Below are 27,987 nucleotides of genomic sequence, written 5' to 3'. Positions count from 1 at the left end.
GTCTTCTTACTATGTAAATACTCAATGTTAGTAATGCAGGTTCTATGTTAGATTTATACTTATTTAAATAATATTCTTACCGTAAGCTTCGTATGTGGACCAAAAACTATTTTTGTTAAACTGAATTCAATTGAAATAACGCAAAATCGCAGAAAAAGTTAACATTTCAACAACAAAAGTAAAATAATTTAGATTTCGCGTTAATTCGATCACATTTTATATTCATTTGTTAATATGTTTTTACAAACCGTCAGAACATTTGAAAGAACGATTCAACAAGTTAAAAATAAGTAAAAATACCTTCTACAACCCGATTTAAGCTAACTGAGCACCTCGTTGGAATGCGACTCTCACTCGCACACCTCCCCGCGTTCGCCCTGTCCGTACCAGAGCGGCGATGTGACGTCACAGCAGCCAAGTGCGCAGTTAAACAAATTCAAATTTTAACACAAACTAATAAAATTGAAATTCGTATTACTTTTTAGGAGGTATTGATACTTATTGGTTTGTGCATTTCGTAAACAACTCATGAATTTAAAACTGTAAAGTCGTTTTCTTCTTCGTCTAGTTTTATACTTTGTTCGTTAATTTGCTTTAAGCTTTGAATTTTGTCTAAAAGACTGTGCTTTCGTTCGTTTTTGTAAAGAGCACTTGTTTTGGCTATGTAATTGAGTCGCAGTCACATGTGTGAAATAAGGCCCGGTCTCCACCAAAACGGAGCCGAGCGGAGAAGTGTGTTGATTAACCAATCAGATTTCATTATTTCCACTTCTCGTCTCCGCTCAACCGCCACTGTCAAATTAACGCTCGCACACTTACTGCGGGCGCGCGTCACACAGTCGCGACAGCAATATAATTACGCGCGAGCGATAAGGATGGGTAGCTTGGGGTCATTGGACAAAATTCTACGTACGCACCAGGCTTTAGAAAAAATTGACGGCCCGACAGTTCTCCGCTCCGCTTTGGTGGAAACCGGGACTAAGTATTTTGTTAAAATGCCCGTTTCTGTTTTGTGACTGCTGTGGATGTAAAATATATCATGTAAGCAAAATGTTATTTTTAAATGTAAGAAAATATATTATATGCTATTGGTACATTGTTTTTTTATCCATAAAACTATGGACAGATTAGATTTTAATATTTTACCAATAACAGCCTGGAACCAATTTTTTTTAGGGTAGATCCACATTTGGGTGTCATAAAAAGCCCAAAGTTGCACACATGTTCATAAAATGTCATGCTTATTAGCATGTATAAAACAAGCATGCTCCAACTACTCGAAATGAGCATGCTTATATTTTAGCAATTGCTCAATAGTGACATGCTTTCTTGACAATAACTGTAAATCAACAAATAAAACACAGACGTACCAAAAAAAGATTTATTTAACAAAATAAATACCGGTAGAATACCCCAAATATAATGCCTAAGTCTAGTCAACAATATCGAGAACCAATCGCTACATTTGCGATTATTCGAGTCACGAATTCTAAATCGAGTTTTGCTTTAATGCATCTGTCACGTGCGTTGTCATCAGTGTCGGTAGACAATTTAAGGTTTACCATCGAGTTTTCTTCGCCATCCCTTAAAAAAATATGTACGCAATTTTATCGAACCGAGTTCGAAACAGAATGTCGTTTTGTCTACATGCTATAAATAATAATGCCCACAAAGTGTTATTTTTACAAGAATAGTATTCTAACTAAAGGCGCTTTCTCACTAAGAACATGCGACTGTAATGTAAAATCATACTTGAGCATTACACTAGTGAGCCGAGAATTACAGAAAATCGACGAGTCAATTCTCATATTCGAATCTTAGGTTGTTTGTTACATACGACCGTTCTAGTGAGTGAGGACCTTAATGCTAGAGAAATACCGACAAAAATTGACGATCTGTGTAATAATAATTACATTGTACATTGATGCAAAGAATTTAACAATAAACAAATTAAACTGGTATAATTCACTCATTTTGGCTTAATGAACATACAATTAAAATACAAACAAGAAAAATAATTGTAGCGTTCTTGAAGAAAAATAATTTGTTTCATAATTGTTTTAAAATTAACGAAATAAATATAGTTTTTTTAAATATAGTTCTGTAATATGACAGAACATTAGGGTTCGCACAGATTAGTGTAATATCGGCGCGTTTTAGAATACAATTAAACATTTAATTTCACAATAGTTCTTGCCACTCGCGAAGGCGAGTGAGCTTTACTTGTGTGTGTACGTGTACACGCACATAACGATAGTGTAATGTCTATCAAATTTTTTGAACAACGAACAGTAGCGAGCCACCTCACGTGTGAAGCTCACTCGCCTTCGTGAATTGCAACAACTATAGGGATAGGGCTTTCTCGAATAATCAAAATTATTAGCCTTAATGACACAAAGTATAAAAACGAATGTCACATAATTTACTAAAACATGACATGATAGAACAAATAGAAAAATATCGTGAAAAATATCATTATTATTTGAGCTCATATTATTCTGAGAATAAAATATAGAGTTTAATTTAATTATTCCTACAGAATAGTCATATTTATTGAACCAAACATTTAAAATGTTAATTCATACTTTTTATAAACATTATTTTTAAGTTGACATAAATACTTTATGTTTTGCTATACAACCCGGTGGAGTTAACTGCGCTAGCAGCCGTGACGTCACTTCGCCGCACTGGTACGGACGGGCCGAACGCGGGGAAAGGTAGCAGGAAGGCGCTGGACGCAGGCCGCTACCAACCGGGCAACATGGAAAGCATTGGGGGAGGCCTATGTTCAGCAGTGGACGTCCTATGGCTGAGATGATGATGATGATGAATGCAAGTGAATGGAGGGAGAGTCGAATTCCATCGAGGTACGCAGTTAGCTTGATCGGATTGCAAATTAATAATTGCATTATATTTATACAAAGGCATAACTTTAACGTTTCATAAAATGCATTAATATGATATAGAAGATAAAAGCATAGGTACAACAGGAGAAAATATTGCAATATTGAAAATATGTATAATAAATAATCTATAGTTAGTTGTCTAATGCCCGTTTTCACCATCAATCCCTAATTTTTAAGTGACCCCTATGTAATCAAAATTCCTGTATAAGTGTCACTTAAAAATTAGGAATTGACGGTTAAAACAGGTATAAGACTCCATCCATGATTGCCTCTCGTGAGATATGAACCAACGACCTTTTGCTCCTTTTTTAACTACTGCGCTAAAGAGTTATTTCATTGCTAAACATGTCATTTAAATAATAATTACTTAGTCGAAGATTACATTTTGAGCCACAGTTTTAATTGATACAAATTCATTATACGAGCAAAGGGTAAAATATGTATTTGAAATAATTGAATGAATTGATACTAGAATTTTGAATGTATTTTTTAATACGCTTCAAATTCATTGTTACACACGAATGCGTAGGTGAGTGAGCACCTTTACAGGTATAGTTCGTTTCATCCACTCGGGCGCGCCCCAGCAATGTGTGGTCCCGGTCGCGCGGGGTGCGGGGAGTGTGGTCCGAGCAAGCCGTAAGGCATTACTGTAGTGTGCGTGTGCACTCATGGAGCATTTAGCGTGTACCGATAACACTCAAACATTATCAGAAAAATGGTGGGGCGCGTCCGAGTGGATGAAACGATAGGTACTAAACTAGTGGTACTTTACACACAAAGGGATTATATTAGCACCATAGCTACACTATTATTATTATATGAGTTACAACAGATCTCGAATACCCGACTTGGTTTTTGCATTGAAATTCAATAATTTGCCTGAGGGCTTAATGTGAGTTTATATCAAACGTCGTGACTATAGTCTGGTCTGCGAGCTCGAGCACGTAGAATTTTGTCCAATGACCCCAAGCTACCCATCCTTATCGCTCGCGCGTAATTATATTGCTGTCGCGACTGTGCGACGGGCGCCCGCAGTGAGTGTACGTGCTCACAGAACGGGCTTTAGTGAGCGCGTTAAAAAAAATATGAAAATATATATTTAGTTCTTGAAAGATTCCGCTAGGGGCGCTGTACAATCCGTCTTACGTTTAGTGTCATTTTTTTACGCGTTCACTAGTGACGACGTTTGAAGTAAACTCACACTTATGCCTGTTTTCACCATCAATCTCTAATTTTTAAATGACCCCTATGAAAAACAAAATTCTTGTTTTATGTTACCATATGGGTCACTTAAAAATTACTCTGTATTAAGGCACCGTCTGGCCAGGGTGGAAAGTGTAGGCCAAATCCTCCATTTGCCTTGTAAATTAGAGGGTCGTGCTAATGCAGTGGACTAAATGACCTAATATTGACGGCGTTTACCCGTGGTCCCCCCAACATGTCCCCCTGGTGGGTCCACGGGTAATTTTTTTTACCCGTTGTCCCACCGTTCTGAACAGTTTTTGCCAGTGGGTCTACGGGTAATTTATTTTAACCATAGTCCCACCGCACAGTGGTAAACGTTGCATGTCACCTAGGTATAATTATAAAAAAATCTATAATTATTAATTAACCATAGATTTATAAGACTTATTCTTAAGTTCATACATATTTATTTGAGAATAAAGGATACATCGAAATTAATAATTGCAAGAACATTTTTTATATGATTATATCTTCACATCACACAATGTGGGTTAAAGTCACTCATACTCGGCGTTTGATATTTCATGCCAGACATCAGTCCACTTATACAATGTGTCCGGGCTTGTAGTGATCAAACTTTAAGGGCATAATCTATGGACAATTTTATCGATGAAAATATACTTTTATACTTCTTTTTAAGTTATTTTCCAACACAAGAAAAACCAGGTCGTTAAGGTATGTTTTATTTGGTTACTATGGAAACCGCTGGGAAGGGGTATCTTTGTTCAACAATTACGTCGAAACTAATAAACGTAGACTAATAAAACATTCGTTTTGTAGAATAGCTCAAATCCTAATAATACAATGCAAATAAAACATAAAGAATATGAGGTGACATGCAACGTTTACCACTGTGCGGTGGGACTATGGTTAAAATAAATTACCCGTAGACCCACTGGCAAAAACTGTTCAGAACGGTGGGACAACGGGTAAAAAAAATTACCCATGGACCCACCAGGGGGACATGTTGGGGGGACCACGGGTAAACGCCGAATATTGACAGCACAGTAAGCTAACTTTAAGCCTATTCGCAGACCACCGATTTTTAGTTGGCCGATAGTTGAGTCGGGCTGTTGATCAGTATGGAGATGTATGAAAGTGCGCACATTACACCGATTTGTTGTCGGCCGTTTCTTCATACAAATTAGAATCGGGCCCAACTATCGGCCAACTAAAAGTCCGTGGTCTGCGCCTGGGCTAAGAAGGTTTTTTCCAAAATATGATTTCGTCAGTGCATATAAATTGTCATATCTTTAGATCTTCGTCTTTTTACCTGACTGCGCCAGGATTTCTGTTTTTCGAGTGTATGCATGTATATTTCTTTGGCACGCTCTGTAGCCTAAATAACTTGATAGATTTTATTTCGCGCCGTGATAAAATTTTATCGATGATTTTAGACGACAAAAGTATGGGCTTATCGATATCGATAAAAAGCTTATAGCGGTGCGCATCTTAGGTCTACAGGCTTTAGATTCGTCATAATAGTGAAAGTGACAATGATTATATCAAAAATTCTTTTCAGCTTGAAAATTTTAAGTCAATTTTCCTAAGCAGTCGGTTTAGTTTATTTCTTTTTTATTTACCAGTGACAGAAATACGAAGGCTGAGTTGCACCACCTACTTAGACCGTAACTTTAACGATAACCGGTGTTTTTGTATGGACTTTGACAGATTTTTGACGTTGTCAAAGTTAAAGTAAGATGGTGAAACCCAGCCTAAACCTGTATTTGTAAGTGCCAATCATTTTAAATGTCATTTCAGTACAAAATACAATCATGTTTGTTTACAACAAAACTTTGTTTCAGAGGAATGTATTTCATATCAATATTTCCCATTAAGGTCATAGCAGACTTGTCAACTCGGAAAGGGATCAACACCGTATCGCCTTTCGCGAGCTGTTAACCGCGAGGCGTTTACGTTACGGTGCGGATAAGTGTGCGTTGCAGTATGGAGTTTCATACAAATACTGACCGCCTCGAGTTGATACGGTTACGATCCGTTTCCGGGTCGATAAGTGTGCGACATCCTCCCGTTATATAACAATCTACATTAAGCGACAGTCGCTTTCGTCAAATACCTATATACAGCTACGGTGGTCTATCCCCATACCCATTTACTTGACACTACGATTCTGAAAAGAATAAAGGTATATTTTAAAACTACGACGTAATTATTTTTGTATATTATATTACTACAAAATGTTTACCTTAACATGCCTAAACACGAATTTACGAAATTTAGATTTATGCCCATTTTCACCATCAATCCCTAATTTTTAAGTGAGCTCTATGGTAACACATGACAGGAAATTTGTTTTTATAGGGGTCACTTAAAAATTAGGGATTGATGGTGAAAACGGGCATTATCTAAAGTACTTATAGCAAAAATAAAATTGACGGGAATAAAATAAAATTTTAAGAGCTTGAAGATCATGGATCAGAAAATGTTAACATTCAGTTTTTAAATTAATGAACTGACTTTAACAATAAAGTTAAAAAGTTTCTATTTTGGTCATCATGATACATTGTAATAACTGTAATAAGTATAAAAAGTGGTAAATATTACATATTTTAATGAAATGATTATGTTAAAAATAAAAATATCATACCTTTATATCTACTGTAGCTATGTACTGTTCTTTTGCGTTGATTTTTGGTCGTCAACCTTGTCTGACGGGTCCTGGGGAAAACGACACAAATACCGTAAAAAAGAATATTGTGTACTATGAGTAATTAAATCCATAAACCAATAGGTCCATATGGCTAATAACTGAACTTCCGTTTCATTTTTTTTTTTGGGAGTTTAATGAATGACAGTTCCAATTTCTCAAAAAGTAAAAAAATCTTAAAAAAGTCAAATGCCTCAAGTGGGTATTGAAACTCCCTTTGGTTTACCGATTCAATGAGGGTTTTCACGAATGAAAAATCCGCCAGATGGCAATACGTAGACGCGAGGTCCAAATGCTGCATGATTGGTTATTTTTGACATGACATTGACAGATATGTCAAAATCCACCTATCACGCAGCAGTGAGACCCTACATCCACGTCCCGCCATCCAGCGGATCTTTCATTAGCGAAAACCCTCATTCCCACTTGAGGAAATCCATTCTTTCAAGTTTCAAAGAATATTTTGAAAACGCAGCGAGGGACGTCCACCCACAAGGTGGACCGATGACATTATAAAGGTAACAGGAAAGCGCTGGACGCAGGTCGCTACCAACCGGGTAACATGGAAAGCATTGGGGGAAGCCTATGTTTAGCAGTGGACATCCTATGGCTGAGATGATGATGATGAAATATCTTAAATGTAAAAAAACCAAGGCAGAGGTGTTGATTTTGTGTCAATATTACGCGGGCGAAGCTGAATGTAATCATAATAATAATAACTAAAGTCCGGTCGCCGAGCAGATAGAATTTCGTACAATGATCTCAATCTATCCGGGCGGCCGCAGTGAGTGTGCGAGCGCGACAGCAATATAATTACGCGCGAGCGATAAGGATGGGTAACTTGGTCATATAGCCACGATAGCCGAACGGTGAAGGGGTCGGAGTGGCCGACTCGAGATCCGAGGAACGCGGGTTCGAATCCCATCGCCGCTCGACTATTGTGGTGAGCCCACTCGTAACACAAGCTTATTTAGCTTAACAGAAGGGGCGAATGGGACTATTAGTAATTTGGGCAATACAAATTGCTAATAATCTTTTTTTACAAAAAAAAAGCTTGGGGTCATCGTACGAAATTATATGTGCTCGACGACCGGACTTCAGTACAAGCTAGTATGGTAGTTACCTCGTCAAGCGCGTTGGTGACGTGTCCGTTCCTTATAGATTCCCGCAGCGTGTCGTCATCATCGTCATCGGTGTGCACGTCGTAGAACTCTTCGCTGTCCATCTCGTGGTCTGTACCTGGAAGAGTGATTGATTTATTATTAATACTGATGACAAGCAACCTAGACTACTTAGCTAACTCACCTAGACTACTAGGTAGCTCACCTATAAAAACTAGGTAGCTCACTAAGACTAATTATGTAGCTCACACAGACTAATTGGTTAGCTCACCCAGTCTACCGAGGTAGCTCACCTAGACAACTGGTAGCTCACCTAGACTACTAAGGTAGCTCGTCTAGCTAGACCATTTAAGCATTGTGTAGGTTGGTAGCTCACTTATTATGTACTGGCTAATAGTAGGGTATCTCAGTGGAACACATTGGAGGAGGCCTATTTTCATCAATGGACGTCTTATGGCTGATAAGATGATGATGATGCTGTTGGTAGCTCACCCATCACGGACTGGTAGTCTCAGTCTGACGCGTAGCTGTCGCTTTAGCTTCCCTTCTCTCGATGAAAGTGACTACTTAGCTCGCAGACTTAGGTAGGTCACCTAAATTACTCAGGTAGCTCGTATAGACCATTTAAGCATAGTATAGGTTGTTAGCTCACCCATGACGGACTGGTAATCAGTGAAGTACTCGGAGTCAGAAGCGTAGCTGCGCTCCGCAGCGTCGGTCGCGTCGCCGGCCGCGCGCGCGGCACGCTCCGCTCGGTCGCGGTTCTGCTTCTCTCTCTGCTTCGCTCGCCGAAGCTGACTGTTTGGCTCGACGAAGCTGACTGCTTGGCTAACTCACCTAGACTACTAGGTACTTAGCTCACCTAGACTACATAGATAGCTCACCTAGACTAATTAGGTAGCTCACCTAGACTACTTCGCTAAATTACTCAGGTAGCTCGTATAGACCATTTAAGCATAGTATAGGTTGTTAGCTCACCCATGACGGACTGGTAATCAGTGAAGTACTCGGAGTCGCAGCCGCGCGCGCGGCACGCTCCGCTCGGTCGCGCTTCTGCTTCTCTCTCTGCTTCGCTCGCCGAAGCTCACTGCTTGGCTAACTCACCTAGACTAATTAGGTAGCTCACCTAGACTACTTCACTAAATTACTTAGGTAGCTCGTCTAGACCATTTAAGAATAATATTGGTTGGTAAGCTCACCCATCACGGACTGGTAGTCTCAGAGTCTGACGCGTAGCTGTCGCTTTAGCTTCTCTCGATGAAACTGACTACTTAGCTCGCAGACTTAGGTAGCTCACCTAGACTAGTTAAGCATAGCATTGGTTGGTAGCTCACCCATGACGGACTGGTAGTCGGTAAAGTACTCGGAGTCAGAAGCGTAGCTGCGCTCCGCAGCGTCGGTCGCGTCGCCGGCCGCGCGCGCGGCACGCTCCGCTCGGTCGCGCTTCTGCTTCTCTCTCTGCTTCGCTCGCCGAAGCTGACTGCCGAAGCGACGAATGAATATCATTAAGAGCGCTTTCACATTAGGGCGTTAGTAGCGCGACAGCAGCGCGTCAGCGGCGTTTTTATAATGTGAAGGCATGCATTCGCTGTCACATAGTATGAAATTTTCGGCCTAAATATGAAAGCGCTCTAAAAACTCATTTATTTAATAATAGTGACTGAGTGAAGATCTTGCGCTGCTTCTTCTCAGCACTGGCCCATTTATTGTCCTGAAGCAGTGGTAGGGTTAATACTGGGACGTGTAAAAGTGCTTTTTTAAAGCCTACTTGCTACTTATGAGTTTTGCAAGTATGCTTTTAAAAGCACTTTTACACGTCTAAGCAAGGATTACTTTAACGCTAACACTGATTAGGGACAATAAATAATAAATAAGCCAGTACTGAGAAGAATTAGACATGCGAATTATTTTGATATCACGATTGTTTGTTACCCTATATACAGTGTGTCCGGGCTTGTAGTGATCAAACTTTAATGGCGTAATCTATGGACAATTTTATCGATGAAAATACTTCAAAGGACATTGTCAGAAACCGCCTAAAAAACCGCCAAAAAACATTAACCCATCATAATTATTTTCAATTTTTTTTAATACATTAAGCACCCTTTCGTTCTAATGGACACTTAAGCATTGAAAAATTAAATAAATAAGTCTTTTAACGTTTATTCTACAGGGTGTTTGGCGCATCGTGTGCCAAAATGATTTGGCGGATAGAATGGGTCATTTCCTATATTTTCAGCCCCCATAACACGTTCCATGTCAGGCGGCTACTTTTATATTAAGTTTTTTAGTAATTTCACCAAAATACCCAAATCGCATCATTTAATTTCGATTTAAAAAAAAACTACTAAGCGTAGCCTCAAAGTAAATATTTTGTTTTGACGTGCATTGATATAGGGTTGCATCAAATCTAAATTTACTGGCAAATATCATCTAGTTTTTTTTTAATTCAGCTTTGAACTTTTCCGAAAAGTTAAAAATGGACTGAACATTTAAGTTTACAAGGCTATAAATTTTTTTTAAAAGAGATAGCGATCTTCGGATTTTATCAAAACTTCTCTAGTCTATCCTCATTCAAACGGTATACTAATCTTGTTTAAATAATAACAACAACTTCACAAATTCCCTAAATTAGTGCATTGACTCTATTCGGACTGATTTGCGAAATTTGTGTTTATAGCCCCTTTTTGTGTGAATAACACGTTAAATACCTACAGGTAAAAACATACCGCGCCCCGTCGCTCCACGTCCTCACCTGATGTCCCAGAAGGTGTTCTCGGGCGCGTCCGGGTGCCACATGTGCACGCGGTCGGGTCGATGCAGCGCCAGCAGCGCGTCCATCGCCTCCTGCGATATCTCGCCCATGCCCGCTTGGTGGACAGACGAGCCCGAGGCGAGGTGGCGGTAGTCAACCACCAGAGAGTGTTACACTCATGAGAGTCGCTTCAAGTCACTTTATGTCGCGTCCCGTCGCTTTATGTCGCGTCCCGTCGCTTTATGTCGCGTCCCGTCGCTTTATGTCGCGTCGCGTCGCTTCAAGTCACTTTATCTCGCGTCCCGTCGCTTTATGTCGCGTCCCGTCGCTATATGTCGCGCCCCGTCGCTTCATACCGCGCCCCGTCGCTCCATACCGCGCCCCGTCGCTCCATACCGCGCCCCGTCGCTCCATACCGCGCCCCGTNTGTCCTTTGGGGCTTGACCTACGAGGGGCGGCTGAAAAGTTTTGAGCCTAAGTATCTTCAAGTGCTATTATTGACTCGCGTTAAATTTATTTAATCTGCCAATAACCTCCTTAGTATATGTACAAAGTTTCATTTCATTAGCGTCATCATGCTTTTAGTAATTAATCAGTAAACATCATCATGTCTCAGTCATCCGCGCAAAGTGCGAAATCGAAGTACACAGTTGTCATAAAACTCCTCAAAAAGAGGAACAAATCGCTGACGGTAACATTTGAAGAGATGTCTACAGTTTATGGAGAATTTGGGCCTTCATTTGCCATCATGAAATATTGGATCCGATAGATCAAGCATGGCAGGGAGTCTCTAAAAGATGACCGCAAGTCAGGGCGGCCAGATTTGGCCATTAACGAATAAAATAATGAAAACTTAAAAAATCTTGCTTTAGAGATCAGTGAATTAAGTTGTGACAGATAGCTGAAGCCATAGGCATTAACAAAGAACGTAATGGCGATATTTTTCATACTCATTTGCACATGAAATAGGGGTGCGCGCGATGGGTGCCAAAAATGCTCTCGCCGCTCGACAACCAGTGTCGAGTCACAACTTCGCAGGAGTTTTAGGACATCTTTGACCATAATCCTAACAAATTTTGTTCTCACATTATCACTATTGATAAATAATAGATCCGGTAGTACGATCTAGAGTCAAAATAAGAGTCACTGCAATGGATTCAAAAGGGAAAACGCCGCCGCGGAAATTCAAAGTGGAGCGATCGACACCCAAGCTCATAGCCACTATTTTTGGGATTGTGGAGGAATTTTATTCATTTACTACCTACTTAAAAAAACTACAATAAACGGGGTTTATTATGCTGTACTGTTGATAGGAGTGCGTCAAGTGGTTGTTGAAATATTAAGAGGCAAACTGGCGAAAGGAAATCTGTCACTGCAAGACAATTCAACCGCGCACACCGCGCATGTTGTATGGCTTACCCCGGGTAAAACTGGATTTCAAGAAATTAATCACCCACCACACAGTTTAGTCCGATTCCTTAACTATTTTGTCTAATTCTCAAATTGGAAAAAAGACCTCCAGGAACGAAGATTTTTGAGTGACAAAGAAAGGAAGTCGGCGTTAAAGGCTCATTTCGAAGGCAAAGATTGCGAATTTTTTTTCAGTGGGTTAAAAGCTCTTTTACACAAATGTAAGAAGTCCGTTGTAGTAGAGGGAGATTAAATAGAAAAATATATTTTTTACACTTTTCTATCGGCATTTTTAATACCCTAGGCTCAAAACTTTTCAGCCTCCCCTCGTATTTGTCGCAAAATTATGAGGATTTAAGTTTTTAATTTTTAGTTTTCACCTCTTCCTTCAAAAACATGTGATAACGTGGGTAACTTAACATTAATAAGCGAATATTTGATATCATGCGATAGTCAATAAAATTATCTATTAGCAGAAGTAGAAAACGGACACAAGTTTCATACATTTTATGAAAGTAAGAATGGATTGAACTAGAAAAAGACATGATTTTTTTCACTTCTTTTTCAGTTATTTGCCAACACAAGAAAAACCAGGTCGTTAAAGTATGTTTTATTTGCATTGTATTATTAGTATTTGAGCTATTCTACAAAACGAATGTAAATTTATTAGTCTACGTCTATTAATTTCGACGTAATTGTTGAACAAAGATACCTCTTCCCAGCCGGTTCCATAGCGCTGCTAACATGCGAAAATGCACTGCCTGAAAGAATCAGACAACCTATTCCGACGCGCTATGGAACCGGCTGGGAAGGGGTATCTTTGTTCAACAATTACGTCGAAACTAATAGACGTAGACTAATAAATTTACATTCGTTTTGTAGAATAGCTCAAATACTATAGTCTTTTTCACGTAAGATGATTCGTATGACGTTTCGAGTTTGAAAGTTATAGAGATGTCACATAACTAAACCATACCGATTTATCTCGATTTTTTTCTAAGAGTTAGTAAAACCTACTTTTAGAAAAATATTTTGTATAGGTGTTATTTAACAAAAAACATGTTTTTTTTAATAACAAATATTATTGTAACATTTTTTTATTGATAATATTCAAATTCCATGCAGGGCCGGATCGTGAATTTGTGGGGCCCTGGGCTGAAACTACTTGGGGGCCTATCTTAGTACTCAACTAATAGCCATGCCAAAAAACTGTTTCTATAATGATATTATTCTTATACATACAGTGTGAGTCACGATAAAGTGCACATATGAAAATAGGTGAAACTAGACCTATTTTTATCGACAAAAAAGAGGTAACAAAATTTTTTAGATTTAAAAAAAAAAAATTCTGCCATTTACCTACTTACGTTAGGTAACGTAAGGGCCCGGAGTTACAAGGGGCCCTCAGATCCCGCTAAAAAGTAGGCAATAATTGAAAAAAAAAAAGATAGTTGTCTGTAGTCGGTTTACGGACGATATTTTTACGTGACAACGTCAATGAAAATATTGATTAAAAATTGCTTACTAAATTTTTTAGATTTTTTTTTAAAAAGAATTCTGCCAATTACTTCTTGTAAAGAAAACGTAATAACTTTTAAACTAAGAGGTAAATCCTGATAAAATAAAAACAGTGACAATGCTAAATAACAGGCGATACTAAAAAAATACATAAAATGCCCAGAAAATGCCAACAAATAATAAAAAATTATACTTTTTGAAAAAAAACTGCTTTTAAATTCGTTGTTTTTTTGGTTATTTGATAATTTTGTCCAAAAAATGCCCCCATAACAGGTGGTTTTTATTACTTTGTATTATTCTCTATCGTATTAATTTTGTAAAACTAAAAATCGGAAGTCTCTATTCCTATCACAACATTTGCTATGATCGTTATAGTATAGATAGTATTTTATGTATTTTTTTAGTATCGCCTGTTATTTAGCATTATTACTGTTTTTATTTTATCAGGATATAGGTACCTCTTAGTTTAAAGTTATTACGTTTTCATTACAAGAAGTAAAAGGAAAAAAAAATTTAAAAAAAATCTCAAAAATTTAGTATGCAATTTTAATCAATATTTTCTTATGACGTTGTCACGTAAAAATATCGTCCGTAAACCGACTTTTTAGAGTAGGCGCACACCGTTGATTTTTAGTTGACCGATAGAGTTGGGTTGGGCTTTCAGTGCGCACACTGATTCAACTAAGTAAACAGTTGAATCGGGCGTGGGTGCGCAGACCGTCGATTTAAAATCGGGCCGATTGCTTCATTCGATAGAAAGCTGTTGAAGAGATCAGTCGCGTGGAATGTTTCCCAGAAATATTATATTTTTTTTATACTTAACTAACTCATGCCTGCGGCTTCACCTGCATGAAATTCAGTTTGATACAACAAAGAATATAAGTTTAATAAAAATCAGCCCAAATTTCTAATTTTTTTTCAATATTAGTAGGACATGAAAGGGAAATTATCATGAAAAAGTGAAATCGAGAGTAATAACTACTTAAATCAATTAATTAGTAATAAATTAGTTGGGTAATCTTTTATAATGACGACCTTTCCCGCCAAAAACGCGGAGCAAACTGAAGCTATCGGCCGAGTTGGACGACGAAAAATCAACGGTGTGCGCGCGCGTAGAGGAGCGCCGTACTGATCAAGCTATCGACCGATAGTTGAACGATACTTTAGTTGGAAGGCAGTTGGGAATCGCATTCAACTATTTAGTCGGGCAAATTGAATCGGCGTAGTGTGCGCACTCCCATACATGCCCATACTGATCAACTGTCTAACTAAACTATCGGCCGACGAAAAATCAACGGTGTGCGCCTACTCTTAGCGGGATCTGGGGGCCCCTTGTAACCCCGGGGCCCTGGGCTGCAGCCCAATCAGCCCATAGGTAGATCCGGCCCTGATTCCATGGACTTCATGTTAAAAAAAACGATTCCTAAAAAGTACTGGTTGTATTTCTTTAAATTAAAAACTATTAATTTATTTTCAATGCGTTTATTAAAGTCAACAATCGAAAAATATAGTTGATTTTTGTGATATTTTTAATAACTAAGTATTCACAACAACCGATTAATGAACCACGGAAATAATCGATTTTGTTAGACAATAAATACCCCAGCACTAAATCTATTCCGTTTCACACATTGCGGACATTAAATAAAAAATATTTTTACATCGTATTTAATTAAAATATAATCAATAGACTCAGATTTTACTATATATTTCAAGACAAGTAGTTAACTTTTTTTTATTATATTGCTAATAAAATACAAATATTTTTTCAAGAATATTCTGCGTATGTAGTATGCGTAATATGGATAACTTTGAAGTGTCATACGGATCATCTTAGGTGAAAAAGACTATAATAATACAATGCAAATAAAACATACTTTAACGACCTGGTTTTTCTTGTGTTGGCAAATAACTGAAAAAGAAGTGAAAAAAATCATGTCTTTTTCTAGTCCAATCCATTCTTACTTCCATAAAATGTATGAAACTTGTGTCCGTTTTCTACTTCTGCTAATATATAATTTTATTGACTATCGCATGATATCAAATATTCGCTTATTAATGTTAAGTTACCCACGTTTTCACTTGTTTTTGAAGGAAGAGGTGAAAACTAAAAATTAAAAACTTAAATCTTCGTAATTTTGCGACAAATGGGTCAACCCCCAAATTTGAAGTATTTTCATCGATAAAATTGTCCATAAATTACGCCATTAAAGTTTGATCACTACAAGCCCGGACACACTGTATTGGCCGTAGTGGAAACTTAACTATCTAACATCATTTGGTTCTGGCAATGATAATGAGGATATAGGAGAATTCGTCAATTATTAGTTTATCAAAGATTTTAGAGTGAGGCCACGTGGCAGAAAGCGCAGCGTGGGGCGCCCTCCTACAAGGTGGACTGACGACCTAATAAAGGTAGCGGGAAGGTGCTGGACGCAGGCCGCCACCAACCGGTCAATATGGAAATCATTGGGGGAGGCCTATGTTCAGCAGTGGACGTCCTGTGGCTAAAATGATGATGATGATAAGATTATTAAATGATTTGAGTCTCACGTTTCTTTCTGAAGCTCCCTAAGCGCCTCCAGTTCTGACCTCATCGACGTCACTTGTTTGTCCAGTCGTGCTACTTCTCTCACTGAAAAATAAAAATTCCCTTGAATACTGAATAATAGGCCGAATAAACTATCAGCCGACACAAAATCCGTAGTCTGTAGAGAGTATAAAGCCCGGTCTGTGAGCACGTAGAATTTTGTCCAATGACCCCAAGCTACCCATCCTTATCGCTCGCGCCTTATTATATTGCTGTCGCGACTGTGCGACGGGCACTCGTAGTGAGTGTGCGAGCGCGACAGCAACATAATTACGCGCGAGCGATAAGGATGGGTCCAAGCTACCCATCCTTATCGCTCGCGCGTAATTATGTTGCTAAAATTCATTGGACAAGACTATAGATGTTCTAATGTCCACACACTAGAGACAAATGTCCACACACAAGAGACAAGACAAGTCACCTATCTTCCTCTTTTTGTTTTAATCTAAGTTTCTCACTGTAACGTCAGGGACTCCACAGGTGTTTTCAATGGCGCCAGTTAAAGATAAATAATGCAACAAAGTATGGCTTCCAAAGAATTAAATCATAAACAGTCAACATAAATAAATAAACAGTCAGTAATAACTCATATTATCTGACTTCCTATTTTCATTAGTCAGAAATAGCAAATACCTAACTTAAAAAACAGATTTCACGGCTGAGTGACCAAGGAATGCAATTTATGTGGAAATATCTAAATATATAAAAGGAGAAACTGACTGACTGACTGACAGATCAACGCACAGCCTAAACGGCTAAACGTAGGCACTTGAAATTTGGAAGGGACGTAGCTTAGGTACCGTAGAGGTGCACTAAGAAAGGAATTCCCGAAATTCCCACGGGAACGGGAATTAGCGGGAAAAACAGGATTCACGCGTACGAAGTCGCGGGCGGCCGCTAGTTGAATATAAATAATAATAATGCACTTTTAGAACATACAGTTTTGTTAAGGAATGTCTGTCTTGAAAGAATTTCTTTGAACTCAGTCATTTAATTTTGTATGTAGTGCAAAATAAAATGAAGAAATTGTCGATTGCAGCTTGTTCTATGAAAACCAATACAAATTAATGTAGTTGGCTTACGTTAGGTATAATATTAATTTTCAAACTAAATGGACTTTGTAGCTACAATGTATATTAATGTATATTCTATTCAGAAAAAGAAATTATTAACATGACAATAGGAATAATAATATATGTAATTAACATTTATAAACCTAATAACAGTACTAGTTTATTGTAAACATGAGCAATGTCATTAGATATTGTTTATTATGTAATCTAATACATAATACAAGATGCAAACTATTCTATGTATGTATTTAGAAATAGGATAGTTTTCCAAACATCTTAACTGGTTAAATTTAGTATTAGACATGGTTATTTAACATTGAATAAGAGAAGAATTNTGCAATACCTCCTAGGTCACTAAGTCTTAAGCCCATGTGTATGTAATTTCCACCATTACAAAAATTGTCACTTAGTACGCAATAAAGATTTGAATTTGAATTTGAATTTGAATTTGAAGTTCCAGGTTTTCTTTGAAATAAATGTTTTAAGTAGTTTTAGTAGCTTATCTCGCCGCACCACTTGGGAAAACTTTATTATTAAAGTTGACTATACTCTTCATTTCTTAATGATACGAGTTCAGTTTAACTAAGTTTTAACTAAGCAGTATTTTTAAGCTTTTGAATACCATACAAATTAACACCTTTTGACGCGTCGCAAACAGAAGTGTTCTAGTGAACAAGTTCTGAATTATATTATGTCATTGCAGCAAAAAAGATTTTGATTTGGTATGGATTTGGTCTTTTGTAGGTTTTGTATGTAGTTGTTTATCTCGTCAGTAGACTTCAGTTTATTGGGTAACATTTTGAATTTTCCTCGGCCAGTTTTAGGTTTCTTAATTTTTATGGAACATCTGACAATCCTGTGGTCAGACGGGAAATTTATTTGGTTTAGAACCTTAGTNATACGTTCCGATATGCCAATAAATTCATCGATGTGTGTGCTTAATTCTTTTTTGACCAAGAATCCTGTTCCGGATTGTCCAGGTGTATCTCCTTTGTAGGTGAAAATGAAGTCTCCATGATCTTCTATGCTTTCGCCTAGGCGTCGAACTTCGGATAGTCCAATTATTGACCAGTTTATTCTTTCCAATGCCAATATCAACTCTGACAAGCTTTCTGTGCTTTTTAGTGTAAGCGTATTAAAGGTAGCAATATGTAGTATGTTGTTTTTTTGTTGGCGATTTGTTGTCTGAAACACTTGTGTTTGCTTCTGAGGTAAATATTTCGGAGGGTATCGGTCTTCTTCCCCCACGGTGACCAGCCGGCTTGGGGTGCTGATTGTTTTTATTTTATTTTGTTGTGTTGTTTGATTTGTCTTATCCGGTTTCCAGTTGTGGGAGGCAGTTTTTAGTTTTTTGTAGTTTTTGGCTCAGACACCGATGATGCTCTACCTCGTGCCACATAATTAAGTATGCTTGGTTTTACTAATCCTTGAGTATTGTGTGTAGGTGGCTCATCCACATGTTTATCGGTAATCTGTTTCTTCCTGGTGCTTGTTGAAGGTGTTTCAGGTGATTCTACTTTTTCTCTTTTCCTTTTTTCTCGGTTAGAATCTTTTGGGGCTTTTACTACTAACTTATCGTATTTCAGATATGCTAAATTTCCCTTCTTTCACCATTGTAATTACTTGTTTTAAATAATTTTTAAGCATTGTTGTAGGTTAAGTGTATTGTCGATGATACTGAATAAACATTTCTTCTTTCTTTCTTAACTAAAGTTTATTTGACGAAGGATCGGTACGGTGACATAGTAAAATTACTAAATGCTAAAGTCCACAGCGCGTAACGTACTAAACGCGCATTCGTATCGTATGTAAGCCGCAAGCAGGCATACACTTGCATACGCTACGCTGTTGTGGATATATTGACGCTTATGTGGCATTACAGTGTGAAGTGAATGGGTGAGGATGAATAGCTGTCAACAACAAGATGGTTTCTTTTAATCCTCACTGCAAATACTTTATACAAAGCATGATAGCTTACCATCTTCAGGCGGCTGCTTATTCCTATCCACCTTCCTGATGTCATCGAGCGTGACGTCATCCTTCGAGAACAGTCCTCCGTGCATGACCATAACCCGTCCGTTGATGCAGTGAGCTAGAGGCAGCCAGTTGTATACCTCCGTGAATAGATCAGCCATCTGGGAGTTGTACTTGGATGACGCTTCACCTTGGAAACCGTACATGCGGTTCATGTCCCGGGTTTCGTGGTTGCCTGGAATTTTATACCACTTATTATTATACTTAAACTACAAACATTAAACAAAAACTAAAAAAAATCTGGCACTATTGACATGTTACCAGAGTTTGACCACTTTTAGTTTATTTATTTACCCCCTTAGGGATTGAATTTTGGAAAATCCCTTCTTAGTGAGAACCTACGCACTTGTAGTTTCTGAAATTTCGTGATGAGTGAGTCAGTCAATCAGTGACCTTTCGCTTTTATAGATATAGATTTACTTTTAAATGCAAGTGAGCTTACAGATAGATCTAAAGCGCTCCAAGTCCAACTCCAAGGCACATGAATAATTTTACCTTTTGTAGCATAAGATTAGCCTAGAGTTTAAACGTCAAATAAGTTATTGAATAAAGAATTTATGTATTATTTATTTATTTATTATTTAGAAGTTGCGACGCTATGTTGTGGTTATAGTACGTGTGAATCAAGCCTTAGCTACTAATACAATGGAATTTTTTATAGATAAAAATCATTGACAAACAATGACATGGCACTACAATTAGTCCAGTCAATGAATGCCTTAACGACGGTGTAGAGAGAAATCCGTGGAACACAATTTCTGACCTCGGGACTTTATTTAGCCTAGTTAGGTGGTGAACATAGCAAAAGTCCCCGCCCTTATTAGCCCTTGAGCCGGCGGGGAGAGGGGGATTTAAAGGTACCACTTTTCGGTTTTTCGCTTAATCCTCGGAAACTATGCGTCATAGTGACATGACTACTATGAACCAAAAAAAGCTTATTCAATTGGCTACAGGTGAGACCGTCAAGTTTTTATATATCTTGTATAGTTTTTGCGGCATCTGCTCTAGAAGGTCTGTAAAATTGGAAATTTTATTGTTGTCTTACATGTTCCTTTCAGGAGAAAATCGACTAAATCAACATTGAGCAAACTCTAAAGACATGCGGGAGCATGTTAAGCCTAGTTCCAGGTAGGGGACTGCACCGTGCGTATATTTAGACGAACCAATTAGAGCCACTTTTGACTCCTCATCATTCAAAAACTGCTGTGCATTAACACTTCAAATTTGGCTCATGTATTGAGACTTGCAAGATATACATCAGCTTCAAATTTCATAAATATACCTCAAACGGTTATTTCGGTATTGACGTTCAAAAATCGATATTTAGAGCACTAAAATCTATCTATTACATGTGAAATGTAAAAATTCACTGGTTTTTTATTTGTTCCTATGTATTTACATAACTACCTTTCTGGATGCCAAATTTGAACCTTCGAGGTCATCTGGAAGTGGTTAGAATTTGGTCTATAGGTCAGACATGTAGATTTTTGGACGTCAATATCTAAAGAACCGTTTGAGGCATATTTATAAAATTTGAAACTGATGTATATCTTGCAAGTCTCAACACATGAGCCAAATTTCAAGTGTTAATGCACAGTAGTTTTTAAGTGATGAGGAGTCAAAAGTGGCTTAAAGTGGTTCGTCTAAATATACGCACGGTGCAGTCCCCTCCCGGGAACTAGGCTTAACATGCTCCCGCATGTCTAGAATGATTGCTTAATGTTGATTTAGTCGATTTTCTCCTGATGGAAACATGTAAGACAAAAATATAATTTCCAATATTACAGACCTTCTAGAGCAGATGCCGCGAAAACTATACAATTTATAGAAAAACTTGTCTATCTCACCTGTAGCAAATTGAATATGCTTTTTTTGGTTCAAAGTAGTCATGTCACTAGGACGCATAGTTTCCGAGGATTAAGCGAAAAACCGAAAAGTGGCACCTTCAAACCCCCCTCTCCCCGCCGGCTCAAGGGCTAAGGGCGGGGACTTTTGCTATGTTCACCTCCTAACTAGTCTTAATTAAGTCTCGAAGTCGGAAATTGTGTTCTACAGTTTTCCATCTATAATGCTTTATTGACTGGACTAAATTTATTATATCAAAATGAGAACCGAGTGGCAAACTGAAAACATAGTAAATGGCTGAGTGAATATACATGTCAAAAGTATACTATAGCAATACTTATTAGTGAAAAGGGTGGACAAGCGTTTCTTATTAAATTAACTGTGCGTATAAAGCACTTGTAGAATTAATCGTTATTGATAAGCTAAGTACTTGTACTGAGTACTTTATTAACTTTTCTTACCTCTTGACATATAGAAGTGGTTAGGGTACAGCAGTTTAAAACTGAACAGCACAAAAATACATTCCACACTGAAGGATCCTCGGTCCACAAAGTCTCCATTGAACAGGTATGGATTGGTCTCCGAAGGCAGACCGTTCAATTTGAATATATTCATGAGGTCATAGTACTGTCCGTGAATGTCTCCACAGACTGTGAACTTTGCATCGTCTGGGACCTTAATGTCGATTAGTGAGGGCTGCTCTTGGAGGTACGCTTTGACGTCAATTAAGATCTGAAAATAAAAACATTAAAAATAATCTTCTGATTTGTTTTATACAGAAAACCATCTTAGCCTAAGCGCAGACCACCGATTTTTAGTTGCCCGATAGTTGAGCCCGATTTTAATTTGTATGAAGAATCGGCCGATACCAAATCGGTGTAATGTGCGCACTTCCATCATCTCCATACTGATTAACAGCCAGACCCAACTATCGGCCAACTAAAAGTCGGCGGTCTGCGCCTAGGGAAAGTAACTAGCATAAGCCTGCAGCTTCGTTTGTGTAATTTAAAAAATAATACTTCACCAAGAACCATCACGGTGTACAAGCAGTATAAGTATATTCAATTTATTGTTGATTAAAAAGATACAAACATCCCCACTCAAGGAGTGACATGTGGGTAATGTGACCATCATTAATTGTGACAAGTAAATAAATCTTTCATTGGTTCGTTTCAGCCAAATGATGTCCACTACTGAACAAAGGCTTTCCCCAAGGATTTCCATAACGACTGGTCCTGCACTGCCCGCCTCTAGATACTCCCGCGACCTTTTCCAGATCGTCGGTCCACCTAGTGGGAGTAGGAGGCCCACACTTCTCTTTTCGGCCTGAGGTTGCCAATTCGCCAAAAAGTCTCAAAAACTGAAGCAGTTATATTATTAAAGATTAAAATAATAAAACAAACCTTGTAAGCATATTTCTTGTGAAGCTTCTTTTGTGTTTTGAAAAATTCCATAAGTTCGGTAACGAATTTGAGTGTGACCTTGCCATCTTCTAGCTCGGGACCTTCGTATTCGTCTTCTATGGCTGTTGAACACATAATTCAAATTAATTCATATAAATTGAACTATGAACTCGTAAAGTTATGTTACTAAACCCTAAATCATACATTTTTCCTCAACAAGGCTGTTTTAGTAGCCATAGAATTTTTTCCAATTTACGCTTGTCAAATCTATTGGCCACTGCAGAGTGGAATATTGTATACAGACAATTAAAACAAAAGCATATAGTCTGATATGCTGTGTGTGAGGGCCAAGGTTTTTGAAATTAGTAGATAATACTTTGAAACATACAGTAAGAATATTACACATTAATACTGACAATAACATTATTTAACTACTGTTGTAAATACTCATTTAATAATCAAACTCGTCGTTTAACTTTGCTGCAGTAGGTATTATAGATAACTTTCCACAAAAAACACAAAAACTTGACTATTAAAATCTTGAATGATATAAAATATTCTACATACACAATAACTCGTCAGAGTTTGATGCACGAAAACAAGAAAAACAGGAACAAAACATTAAAAAGTCAATTCACTTGCACGTAACTATAACACAAGAAGGACTAAGCATAAATTATCATACATATTGATACCATTATCAATTAGTGTACCGGAACCAAATCAGTGATAAGCTTGATAAATCTTTAGTACCAATAGTATTGTAATCACTACCACATTCTCATGATTATGCTTATTTTTTTATAGTAAAACAGACTCTATACTATAAAATATAAAATCTCTTTTAGTACACAACACTATTAAACTATCAAAAATAATATATTCAGAAATTAAGATAAAAACTGCCTAGCTTAACACCAGTGCTGTTACTATGTTGACTAAATTATGAATAATACACATTATACCTAGCTAAGTAATTTTTCAAAATAACATTTTTAAATTATATTAATTTTAGTATAATGATATTTAAATAGTTTCACTATTTTTTTACTAATAAACATAGATAAAAGATCATAGGTAATTCTAATACTGACAATAATTTTATAACAGGCAGAGCAGACAAAAAATCAGTAAACAACAGTCAAGTCCTGCTAAAACAACTTTGCATATAAATAGAGAAATTGTATGTTAAGTCACAAATATTTAATAATGTACAGTCTGATGAAACTTAATGGTGGCTCAGATATTAGCTGCGAATGCGAGGTTTTTCACCCCACTTGCTCCACTGATACCTAATTCAAATAGTTTTTTCAGTACATAGGTCCTTTCTAGGGCACTTATACAAGTCCCAAATATAGCTTGATATATTGCCTAATATTGTGGTACNCGAAATAGACTTCATACTGAGCCCTACACCAAAAACTATAACAAACATAGAGGTTCTAAACCAAATAAATTTCCCGTCTGACCACAGGATTGTCAGATGTTCCATAAAAATTAAGAAACCTAAAACTGGCCGAGGAAAATTCAAAATGTTACCCAATAAACTGAAGTCTACTGACGAGATAAACAACTACATACAAAACCTACAAAAGAACATATCATCAACTATGCAACTCCTAAAGGGACATAAAAGTGTTCAAACTTTTAGTGACAAACTGGAAGAAGTATTAACAGAAAGCCTTAAAATCGATGTAAAAACAACCAATAGATGCACCAAAAAGATCATCAGCCAACACACACAAGACCTAATCCGAAGAAGAACTGAACTGATATCTATGAAAGACAAATCCAAAGAAAAAATAAACTGAAGTCTACTGACGAGATAAACAACTACATACAAAACCTACAAAAGAACATATCATCAAATATGCAACTCCTAAAGGGACATAAAAGTGTTCAAGCTTTTAGTGACAAACTGGAAGAAGTATTAACCGAAAGCCTTAAAATCGATGTAAAAACAACCAATAAATGCACCAAAAAGATCATCAGCCAACACACACAAGACCTAATCTGTAGAAGAACTGAACTGATATCTATGAAAGACAAATCCAAAGAAAAGAGAGAGGAACTAAAGGAATTGTTCAAACAAACCAATAAATCAATCAGAAGAGATTATGATAACCACAGAAGAGAAATAATAGTAAAAAACATGTCATTGTTCCGGAGTTCGAAAAGAGCGTACAAAGAACTAATTACGCACAAAAATTGGGTACAGAGTCTAAACAGTGGGAGGGGCGAAATCAGAGACAGAGAAGGTATAATAGAATGTGCAACAGCTTTCTATTCCTCGCTATATCAAAAACCACCACTAGAAATGACAGAAGAGGATGAAAATAGCGATATAACGAAAGAGGATACAGGAGAAACAAAAATAAACCCAATAACGGAAAGTGAAGTATGGATTCACATTACAAAATTAAAACATGAGAAGAGCCCAGGAGAAGACAACATTACAAATGAAGCCCTGAAAATCGGTGCGCGAATTCTAGTCCCATATCTAACTGAGATGTTTAACTTAGTACTGGAAGAAGAACAAGTACCATCGCAATGGACTAAGTCAAACATAATTCTGCTGTATAAAAAAGGAAGTCCACTCGACATCGGCAACTATAGACCTATCAGCCTACTATCTGCAATATATAAACTCTTTTCATCAATAATTCTCAGCAGAATAGCATCAAAAATTGACAACAATCAACCAATAGAACAAGCGGGCTTTAGACCACATTACTCAACAATTGATCACATCCATACAATAGAACAAGTAATGGAGAAATTTAAAGAATTTAATAAACCACTTTATTTGGCATTTGTGGATTATTCCAAAGCATTCGACAGTATAGTGCACTCATCCATATGGACTGCTCTAAGGAACAACGATATAAATAAAACATACATAAATATCATCAAAAACATCTATTCCAAAAGCGTAAGCAGAGTAAAACTGGAAAGACAAGGAGAAGAGTTCATAATTGGAAGAGGAGTGCGGCAGGGAGACCCGCTCTCTCCTAAACTGTTCATAGCTGTGCTGGAGGACATTTTCAAGAATATTGATTGGAAAAATAGAGGCATATGGATAGATAATAATAAATTGACACACCTAAGGTTTGCAGATGACATAGTTCTATTCAGTGAATCAGCTACAGACTTAGAGAAAATGTTGCAAAGTGTGAACTATGAAAGTATAAAAATCGGCTTACACATGAACGCTTCTAAAACTAAAATCATGTCAAACAGTCCTAGGAAAACAATAAAAATAGAGGAAAAACCTATAGAATATGTAGATGACTATGTATACCTAGGCAAATTGGTGTCATTCGATACAAACAGCAACGAAAACGAACTAGACAGACGAATAGGTGTAACATGGAAGAAATACTGGGCACAAAAAGAAATCTTAAAAGGGAATTATAACTTAAATATAAAAAAGACAATAATGGATTCCTGCATTCTCCCAAGCCTAACTTATGCTAGCCAGACATGGGTCTTTACGGAAAGAGTAAAAAACAAAATCTCCTCTTGTCAACACGCAATGGAGAGAAGTATCTTAAAACTAAGAAGAATACAAAAGACTAGAAACACAGACATCCGTATGAAAACTAAATTATCAGATGCTCTTAAATTTAGCCTAAAGCAGAAGTGGAACTGGGCAGGTCATTTGGCAAGATATAAAGATAAGAGGTGGACCTATCAAACAACAAAATGGCAAGGCCCAAAAGGCAAAAGAAACGTAGGACGGCCGAAGAAAAGATGGGCCGATGACATAACAAACAAGGCAGGGAAAAATTGGATGCACATAGCCAGCGACAGGGAAAGGTGGAAAAAGATGGAGGAGGCTTTTACCCAAGTGGGGCCACTAACAAGAGATATAGATTAATTGAATCAAACTGTAAAAATGTGGAATACAAAGCTATAATAATAATAATAATAATTGTGGTACTGTAGTACTGCAGTGACTATGTTCTACTGTTCCTAGCTGCCATAGTTTAAATCAGACTGTATTATTTATTTATTTAGGTACAGCAACAGAATACAAATTAGTTTTTACAAATAATTTAGACAATAAAAAGGAACATCAAATAAATTTGCACTCCAGTTATAGCTATACACGACATTTGCTTAGTACATGACACAACTGTTTAGCTTAATCTTATACAAAAATAGTTCCAAAACAAAAACTTCACAGATAAATGGCTCTATTATAACTTGTATGTATTACTTTATTATACTTACTCATAGCATCCAAGTTGATACTATCTGCGATGTTCACTTCCTTTTTATCCACAGAAATGGCTTTTTCAAAGGCGATCTTCTTAACTATTTTATTGCATTCATTATACTTCATTTTTGCATCTTGATCATTTGGCCTAACTTTGGTTACCTAAAATTGTTTCAAATCAATGTAAAAACAATGCCATTAAAATGTTATATCAAACTGACATGCAATACGATATTATTGCATAATATTTTTATTTCACGATCAATTAATAATATCATAATAAAATAATTCATGTATTAATGATTTGGCCATGAATTTGTCATGGCCAAATCGTTAGAATTACACTAAAAATAGTTCAGTGATTAAGGGTACAGGAAATTCACAACAAAATACACAAAATCATTCGCAATCAACAAGTTTCTATGTTCACTCACTGCTGCAGCACAGTTATTATAGCTCTTATTTTATTCAAAGGGTAAATGTAGATACTTACATATTCAAAATCCTTAAGTGCTAGTTTGTACCTTCCTAGGGACATATGAGCCGCAGCCCGCCTGTAGTACGCCTTGGTGTAGGATCGGTCTAACTCTATGGCCTTAGAGGCGTCAGTCAAGGCATATCCGAAATTCTCAAGTCTCAAATTCGCTATACTCCTATTTGCGTAGAAAACCGCATTCTTAGGGTTCTTCTCAATAGCCTTCGAGTAAAACTCGATTGCGGTATCGTAATTTTGTTCTGAAATTTTGAGGTTATACGTGTCAATTTATTTCAGTCACGAAAATCGATATCCGATCGGGTTTTCAATAATGACTTAAATATACACCAGCAGACTTATTTGCATACCAAATAGAGATAAAATACTCACTTTTGAAATAGTCATTTGCTTCATTTTTCAATTTTTCTGCCGCCTCTATGTCCTCCTGTGACACTGGGCCCGTGATTTCTTGATTGCTAGCCATCACTTAACGCGTAACAAACGGGTTTGTAAAAGTTCTCCGAATCCAAATTAGCTCCTAATCTTAAAAATGATGGTTTCTTTCATCCATTCACATCATCCGCAACTCATGAAAAATTTACTGGCTGGAAGATGATAGATGAATGAATAATTTGTAGAATGAATGACTTTTCTGAATGAATGACGGATCACCTAACTTTTTAATCAATGTTGCCATAATAATGAGCTCTATAGCTCATGTA

The 27,987-nt window shown here is 37.2% G+C and overlaps 1 protein-coding gene across 1 annotated transcript; it reads right to left on the bottom strand.

Moving 5' to 3' along the window:
* Positions 1-34: 34 nt before the first annotated feature.
* On the bottom strand, positions 35-27,904 carry LOC114356876 (protein phosphatase D3). The gene is made up of 8 exons (XM_028310244.1): positions 27,656-27,904; positions 27,284-27,525; positions 26,805-26,952; positions 22,569-22,690; positions 21,627-21,897; positions 19,265-19,495; positions 4,110-4,115; positions 35-814 (listed from the first exon to the last, which is right to left on the bottom strand). Exons 1-8 carry the CDS (start codon positions 27,747-27,749, stop codon positions 801-803), a joined length of 1,128 nt encoding a protein of 375 aa, XP_028166045.1. The 5' UTR covers positions 27,750-27,904; the 3' UTR covers positions 35-800.
* Between the last annotated feature and the right edge of the window lie 83 nt (positions 27,905-27,987).

Source organism: Ostrinia furnacalis, unplaced genomic scaffold (genome assembly GCF_004193835.3).
Source record: "Ostrinia furnacalis isolate ACB-3 unplaced genomic scaffold, ASM419383v2 OfSCF2997, whole genome shotgun sequence".
Taxonomy (NCBI): Eukaryota; Metazoa; Arthropoda; class Insecta; order Lepidoptera; family Crambidae; genus Ostrinia; species Ostrinia furnacalis.
This window is presented reverse-complemented; position numbering and strand designations above follow the sequence as displayed.